The sequence below is a fragment of the Helobdella robusta genome (genome assembly GCF_000326865.2).
Source record: "Helobdella robusta unplaced genomic scaffold HELROscaffold_18, whole genome shotgun sequence".
NCBI lineage: Eukaryota > Metazoa > Annelida > Clitellata > Rhynchobdellida > Glossiphoniidae > Helobdella > Helobdella robusta.
Window position 1 is genome coordinate 935,792 of NW_008703981.1, and position 9,665 is coordinate 945,456.

General features: G+C 30.0%; 1 protein-coding gene across 1 annotated transcript; it reads left to right on the forward strand.

Moving 5' to 3' along the window:
• Positions 1-281: 281 nt before the first annotated feature.
• Positions 282-7,775, forward strand: HELRODRAFT_76830 (hypothetical protein; the record flags this gene model as incomplete). Its single annotated transcript, XM_009016295.1, has 3 exons — positions 282-492; positions 6,429-6,516; positions 7,511-7,775. 3 exons carry the CDS (start codon positions 282-284, stop codon positions 7,773-7,775), a joined length of 564 nt encoding a protein of 187 aa, XP_009014543.1.
• Between the last annotated feature and the right edge of the window lie 1,890 nt (positions 7,776-9,665).

A 9,665-nucleotide genomic window follows, 5' to 3' on the forward strand; every position in this document is an offset into this window, starting at 1 on the left:
ACGATCTAGCCACGCAGTTGAACCAGTGCAGTTCCAACCAGTCTCTGCTTACCGGCAACAATTCCTCATCCAGTGCCAATTTTCTCTCTCCATGGCAACAAAACCACCCATCATTACATTCTCACCTCACCCACCTATCATCATCCACTCATCTTCCCCATCATTCTTCCAGCACTTCCGGCAATCAGCTGAGTCCCAACACCAGGGATTCCATCTCGCCGCAGCAGCAACAGCAGTCGACAAAGCAGCCACTCGTGCAAACTGCCAGAAAATCTGACGATATGATTCCTTACAACTCCCCACCGTCTACGGGTAGTAGCAGCAGTAGCGTCAACAACAGCAACTCCAACGGCAACAGCAACAATACTAACAGTTTAAATAACACAAGCAGTAATAGTAACAGTAATAGCAACAATAATAATGGTAGTAGTAATACTAGCTCTAACGGAGGAAATGGCAGCGTTCCATTTTATCCTTGGATGAGTGTCGTTGGTTAGTAATTATTAATGTCGGTTTAAAATTATTATTTCATAATTTTTAATTATTATTATAATTTAATACAATTAATTAATTTCTGAAAAATTATTGTAAAATCTGACTTTTCAAACTGAAACAAGAGAAAAATTTTGAAGCGATCCATCTTCCTCCTACTGACGTGATGTGATATGGCATATACACGCATACAACCGCCAGTGCGTACAACCAGCCATGTATGCACTGTATGTATGTACGTATGCAAATGTATACCACATATACAACACATGTATATCTTTGTATATACGCGTGTATGTAGAAATGTATGTTTATGCATATGCATGTATGAATGTGGAATGTGTAAATGTATGAATGTATGTATGTGTGTGTGTATGTATGTATATATGTATATATGTATCTATGTATGTACATATATATGTATGTATGTACGTATGTATGTATGTTTTAATGTATTTAACACACGTACCATACTTTGGCAGGTACTGTAGTATTTGTATATTGATACTTGTACAAAATGGTATTAGGTCTAGAATGATGACAAATGTCGATTGTGGTGCCAATTGTGAATACAACAACGATTATTTGTCGGGATTTTTAAACAGTTGAGAATAATAAAACAATTGATAATATTATGACGATTGTATTATTAAGATATGATGAACGTTTTGACTGTGACAGAAACAATATTGGTAGTTAAAATGATACAGTTAATGATAAAAATGATATATTTAATGATAAAAAAGATACATTTAAAGATAAAAATGATACAGTTGATGATAAAATGACGAAATAATAAAACATGACGTAAAAGATTTTCACGGTTATATGATATAAAAAAAAACGATTTCAATTATGAAAAATAAGAAAATCTTGCTTGTCACACTCATACAAATTAATTAATCATTAATTGCAAATAGTTAACTTAAAAAAACCCGCAATATATGTATGTAAGTGCACAACCTAACGGTACGTAGAGATCTTGTCGCATTCGAATCCAGTCATTGCAGCGAAATGGTCAAGCATCTTCACCATTGCACCATCTCGATATTGAGTGAATAATTATACAATGAACGCCAACCTCAGGATTAAGACATCATCATCAAAAACGTAAAAAAAGAAATCATTCATCACCCTCAACATAGATCATATCGTTCAAATCAATACTCTGTCGATACAACATGCCACAGCGAATCGTCGTCAGTATTTCATCGTCATCAATAGCGCTGCTTCGTCATCGTTGCAATCATCATTTATCATCATCGTCATCTTTTCATTTGCTGTTATAATCATATTCTATCACACAATTCATCATAAAATTAAGTTTGTAAATACATCGAATGGTTAACCTTATTTAACCCCATTAAAAATAATGATAACAAACAAGAATAATAATATTAATAATAAGAATAATAATAAACAAATAATAATAACATTTATTGATCATATAAACAAGTACTGCCACTACTAATAATAGTAATAACAATAATGAGAAGTGATGCAAATAATAATAGTAACAATTAGCACTGTCTGAAACGTCGGAGTGTCATCTGGAAATTTTTCTTTTTTAATTAATCATCATTCAATTTATCAATTTGACGTCATCATCATCGTCGTCATCGTCTTCACCACCAATTCATCATTATCGTCTCATCAAAATTATATCCATTTGTGTACGCTGAGTGTACAAATTTGCGTGTAATTTGCATCTAATTAATATGTATATATTAAAATGTATGTATTTTTAATACAATAAATTAATATGTATGTATTAAAATGTATGTACATGTAATACATCTAATTATTATCTACGTCATATCATAATTAACGTCATAAGCATCATCATCTGGATCATCATTATCGTCGTCTTCATCAGCATTATCATTACCTTCATCGTCTTTATCATCATCAATGTCATTTTTGTTATCATCATCTTTATCATCCCACACTCGTCGTCATTTTCATCATTGTCAATACACCATAAACATGGATTACATCATCATTGTCAATTCTATCATCATCGTCTTCATCATCATCCTCATCACAATTTCTTTCTACTCATCATCGTTAATTTATTGCGGCCTTCATCAGCATCATTACCACCGTTGTCAATTTCATCATCTTCATCGTCATCATTGTCGTCCGCATCATTGTCAATCAATTTCAACGTCATTTTCAGCATTATCATATCATCAGCATCATCATCATCTTAATCATCATTGTCAATAATCATTTTATTATCTTCATCATTGTCAGTTTATCCCGGGCCAAAACTCCATTTTGTTAATAAGGACTTGATCTTTGCAATTCTAATCATCATTATAATACTTATTATTATTATCATCTCGTTGTCATAATCTTATCATTCTAGCATGATTTCATCATTCTCAGTGAGATATGTATATCTGAGTGAATAACGATTAAATTTATAATCTTTGTATATATATATATATATATATATATATATATATATATATATATGTCTGTCTATTATATATTTTTTCATTATATATTTCCAATTGTTTATATTATTTACTAATATATATATATATATATATATATATATATATATATATATATATATTATTGTTAAACCATTACCCGCAATAGGCCAGGCGTAGGCTTCGACTCTCACAATATTTATTTATAGATATATATCTACTTGTGATATCTCAATATCTATTTGTATATCTATTTATTAAATCTATATCTATTTGTATCTCTATCTAATATTAAGTGCAACAGTTATCAGTAACCACATCTCTAAATAGTTTGCACGGGAGAGTAATTCTAATTCCCTCATCAAACTGCCAGCACTTGTTTGAAGCGATTTTTAAAGGTATAAATATGAAAAAAAACTTGTAGATGCTGTTTGATGTTGCGGATACCTCTTCCATATTATTTGAAGGGAATGATTACTTCTGTGAGAGTGAATAGTTTTAATATTAATCATTGTTGAAGATGTAACATATTTTTCGGAATGGGTCTTTTCGCGAATGCAGGTGTTAACGCGTCCTGTATGCTAAGATAACATCTTAATGTCTGCTCTGCGTTGTGCGTGTGCGTGAGCACGTACGAGCTACGTACGTGTGATTGTGATTGAATAAACATGTGTTTGTATCTGTTGTTTGTTGGCTTGTTCGATTTTATGTAACGTGTCACGTCATGTATTGCGTTTGTTTTTTTTGATTGTTTTGTGTATGCGTGTGTACTTGCGAACGCGCGCGCGTGTGTGTGTGTGTGTGTGGTTTGGTTTGCGGATGTGTATGTTTTGTGTTTAATGTAGTGTCTCTGTGTGTCGGCGCGTCTATGCCTTTTGGTGTTATTTGTATATTAATCAGCACGAAGTGTGATAATCTGTATCTTGCGTTAAATATCGACACATCTTTTGATAAATGAAAATTGAAAATATTGAGATCTATGCGAGTATTCATCGATTTTTTCACCTTGTTTGATATTGATTGAGTGGTACAACAAAATCAACAAGGCGGATGAACAACGTGGAGAGTGTGCTTCAGAGGAGTTTATCGTGGAATGATTGGTGTAACATGGCTCTAACTGGCATTTATTATAAGAGCCATGTATCAGGAGCAAGTTTTGCTAGAAGGTGACAGGAGAAGATCCATGTAGCTTATGTGGGAAAATGAAAACGGTGGCTCACGTAATGGCTTCTTGCAAGTACGCACTCAGTCGTGGACGTTGTACGGGGAGGCACAACAAAGTATTGAAAGCACTAGTGGAATTCGTTTCCAATGTTGGTGACGAGGCAAATTCAAGGCCACCATGTAAAGTAAAAAAAATTTATTTCTTAAAAATAGTGAATTAGATCAATTCACAAGAAATGAAGTTTGCAACCAAAATAGTATTTTTGATAACAGAGATTGAAAGGTCATAGCAGATTTGGAAGGCATGAGAAGCCACCCATCGTTAATAAAAAATACAGGAGCGAGACCCGACATGGCGGTACAGTCGGTATCAACAAACACTCAGCTTAGCGTATTACTTGGCTCGTCGATATAACTCACATCGGGATATGTTTATATGTGAACTGTCTGGCACGCCTATACAATTTTTTAGTATAGAAGGAGGTGATTTCAAAGCGAGGCAAATTGTCTGTTCAGCAAGAGACATCCAAATGATCTCTAGATGTGGCCCTGTTTCCCGAAATTGCCAGGAAGTTAAGGGCCAAAACTCTCGTTGAGGGAACATTTACTCTGAGGACTCTCGCTGATCGCTCATAATATTTGAGTTTCTACATACATACATACTTTCATACGTACACATACACACCTACATAAACACAAACTCATATACACACACACATACATACATACATACATACATACATACATACATTTATACATACATACATTTATACACAAACATGTCTTGGTCCAATGCAGGCAACATCTTACTTTAACAGAAAAAAAACTTAAGGCCAGCTAAGAACATTGTCAACAAAACGCATTTGGCAAAATAATCTGTGACCAGTAGTGAATTGACAAATCAATATATTTAATGGTTTGAATGCCTATGAATGTGGTTGAATACGCTTTAGTTTGTTACGGAAAAACAAATTGTCTGAAATAAGAATTGACTTTGGAAAGTTTAAACAAAATACTTATAACATTTCATGTGTTTGCAAAGTATATTTAAGTCAATTTTTTAATTAAATGTTTATGGTACGTGAATTATCCTCCGAATTGTACTGAAGAATGTATTTAATAACAATAATAATATACTGCCTAAATAAACACCAATTTTAGTGTAGTACCGTGGCAATTTTTCAAAAATTATTTAGGAAAAATACAAAAAAGTACATCAAAACGCAAATTTTGTTTGAAGCAATTGTGGTAGATCTTGTCAAGAACACATTTATTTATTTAAGAAATCTTTATGTAGGCGTAGTTATAATGAACAATCTGAATGAAAAGTATTGAAGCTGTAGCCCTAATGGAAGATGAAACAATATCTTATCAATTGGTGATCTTATCTTGTCTGTCATTATCGCTTATTTGAAACTCACATACAACTCCTGCTAAAACTAATACGATACTGCCTTGAAGTTATGAATGTGAGATGTTTGCTTTCGTGTGTGCATTTTAAAATTACAAATTAATAAAATCAGTTGTTATAAATTGATAAGTTTTTTCGTTTAATAAATTTGTTAATAAGTTACGTGGAAACCGTCTTCTAAATGATTTCGCATTAAGAATGAAGCAAACTGACGATAGATCTAATGAAAAACTAACCTAAATGAAAAAATCTTCATAAAATTTATTCATGAACTTGTACATGAATAGAAATGATTTAATAACGTAGTAGATTATATCTCAATAATCGAGTGATTTTTTGTATCTGTAAATTTGCACTACAATGGTCAGTGCTGTGGTCGGTACAATGGTGAAAAGCAATAAGGAAAACCTCTTGCAATCGTCCATTTTATAAAAAAGCATTTGCATAAATCGTATATCATTTTTCAGCGATTTGATTTTGCTGATGAATAAATAGTACTTTAATGAATAATTGAAAAATAATTTATAGAATGAATAAAATAAAATTAATAAATTAAATACAGATATATATGATATAATTACATAATAAATAAATAAATGAATAAAACGTCAAATAAATTGACCACATAGTCGAGTTATTCTTACGTTTATTTTAGATATTAAAAATAAATTTAATCAGTGGTTCTTTAAAAGTTATTGAAAACAGTGTAGCAAAATTATACTTGTTTAAGAAGTTTGAATAATATAAATACATTATAACAGAAAATTCCTTCGTATATTCAAAACATTTCCATCCAAATGTAATCAATAACCAATAACATAGCATCTGTGTTTTTTTGTTTAATGCTGTAAATAATAAATTGTTATTTTAGTTTTTTATTTAAATAAATAAATAAGTGAATAAAAATTTTTTTTTTCAAGGACCGAACTCATCACAGAGACGCCGGGGTAGGCAAACGTACAGCAGATATCAGACGCTGGAACTAGAGAAAGAGTTTCAGTTTAATAGGTTAGATCTATAGAACAGGGAACAATCAAATTATGTAAATTATCCAGAAAAATATCGAATAAACAAATAAATATATAAATAAATTAGACGAATATAGTAAAAAAATTCATTTATAAATCATTTTATTTCACCAAATCAAATAAATGAAAAAAAGGATTGACATGAAAAACAATAGATATTATTTTTTATAACAAATCCCCCTTTTAGCAAATACTGTTATAACAATCAAATCATTTTTGTCATTTTGAATAACATTACACACATTGCCTATAACCTATAAATCAGCGTATATAAGATATTTATAAAACTATAAAAAAAAATTAAACAACAAATGTAACATTAAGGGCACAAATGTATTTATCTCCAACGTGATATAGTTAGGCGCGTGTTTTTGGCTCTATTTTTGGAATGTTTTGTAAACATTCACCTTTTAACACGTGTTATGATGATGAGTATGTATCTAGCAATAACAATAATAATAATATAAGAAAAATATATGATCATTTTTACTGATGATAATACAATAAACATACGCATTTCAGATGATGTTTCAGAGGAAAATATTGAGTTTTAGTAGGCAGTTTTATGTGTTACAAAATTTGATTTTCCAAGAGAAAGTAAAATTAATAAATTAAATGATTAATTATCTGGTCAAGGAGATTAATTGAATACGAATATAACCAATAATAATTGATATATAATTAAAATTTTCATAAATTAAAGCATTTTTATTAACTAATTATTAAGTTGAATTTTTTCACATATTGAAACTAATTGAAAAATATTATTCATCAAATCAACTTCCTCAAATTAAAAGTAATAAGCAGTAGAAGTAATAATAATAGCAGAACTAGCATTAGTTGCATTACTAGTAACAGCAGTAGTGGTAGTAGTAACAAACATAGCAGTAGTAGAAGTATCATCAGTTACTTCAACATTCTTATTATTTTCTAAACAAGCACTAACTTTGTTTCTGAAAATTACGTACATTCAGATATCTAACCAGAAAAAGGAGAATCGAGATCGCCCATTGTCTCTGCCTGACGGAGCGGCAAATCAAAATCTGGTTCCAAAACAGAAGAATGAAGGTGAAGAAGGAGAAGCAGCAGATCAAGGAGCTGAACGAAGTCGGCAAGGTGAAAGACATCAACAACGACAATGACGCGAATGACGACGACGAGAACAACAACAACAACGAAAGTTCGGAAGAGTCGGAAAATGAGTGGGATGGTAGGACGGAGAAGGAGAATGAACATTAAAATGTACTGATAACTTTAAAATTATATACTGGAGAGTAACACTCATTATAAATGTTATTGAAATTATTTATATTTTATAAACTGATAAGTGATGTTTGAATGGAATGGGCTGATGATGATAAAAAAATGATACCATCATTTTATTTATAATTAATTATTTATAATTAATTATTTATAATTAATTATTCATAATTATTAATTAGCAAAACCAATGCACTGATAAAAAAACATTGTATAAAAAGGTAGCATTTGATTATTATTACGCATTTCATCATCATTAAACTCACAGCCTCCATGTACAAACTAAGGATAACCATGAAATATTATCTCCTGATTGTTAATGAAAATAAACATAATTGGTTTAGCACTTTAGCAGTAATATTTTATTGTTATTAATTAGTAGGTAGTGATATATTACATGCACTGATGCTAATATCACGTAGCATGTATGTATGATAACGGAATGAAGATTTGGGTCATAATCCAGAGTTGTTTTTTTTCTAAATATCATTTAACATTCTGTTACTGATAACCCATTTTCAGTTTTAAGATGAAAAAAATAGTGACGATGATCTGCATTGGCTATAGAGTTGATACATTTTACTCCGATGATTTGAGAAAAATAAAATTTTTTTTCATTTTTATTATTATTACAATTATTATTATCAACATTATTATTATTCATTTCTTTTTATCGCTATATCCTATTATTTTAAATAATTTTTTTATCGTACTCTATACTTACTACCTATTGGTTTTTTTAGCATTTTAGTGAAACTAATTTGATCATTTTCATTTAACTTATTCATTTAATTATGCATTCGTTCGTTTGTTCATTTATTCATTCGTTCATTTATTCATTCGTTCATTCATTCACAAACATTAACATTAAAATAAATCATGATAATAATATAATATTATAAAGTGTGTGATAAATGACCAAATTTCTTATTAAAAATCTGAATTTAACGATTACATTAAGCACTGAATTAATTTTCATTATATATTCCTGAATTTCATTCTAAAAAATTGTATTTTTAAAATGTAAACTCTTTGTAATTGGTTTAGTAATACTCATCTCATACATTTAAAAAAAATTCTTTTTCCTTGACATTAGAGCCAAGGCAAGCTGTAACGCAAGTTATATGCTCGAATTAATTCTTCATTATTCTTCAAAATAAAATTATATAATTAAATAGTAAACTTTTTTTAAATATTCAAGCAAAATATTTATTCATCATATTCATTTTGTATATAATTTTAATCACGAATCATGCAATGTCGTAGATTTATTGTAAATAATTTAACTCGTACGTGTGTATTTATACAAATTAATAAAATTCCCTCATGTTCAAATTATTTCAGACATAATATTTACACTACATGCATAATATGAATGATCATTAAAAAATTGAATTTTATAGAACCAAATTTGTATATGGCATATTTTTATTTACTTTTTTATATTGTTTTTGAAATGATTTTGAATTGTAAAATTAATCATCACTTGTCCAACTACATTATCATTTTGTACTGAATGTTTTTTTTGTTCTCATCTATGGGTAAATTGATGACAATCATTTTTCGGTCACTGTCAGAGGATAAAAAACATTTTTTTTAATTATTTTCATGCATTTTACATAACCGCAAACAAAAACTGTGTAAAAAGATTCATCAATATTCACGCGCACATGTGCGTGTTTTTTGTATACGTATATATAATACACACCACACTCCCACACACCACACTCCCACACACCACACTCCCACACACACACTCACTTACTCACTCGCACACACACACAATTCACACACACATACACAATTAATACACACACACAATTCACACACACTCTCTTCAAAATGACAATTTTAAAACTGCGCTTATTG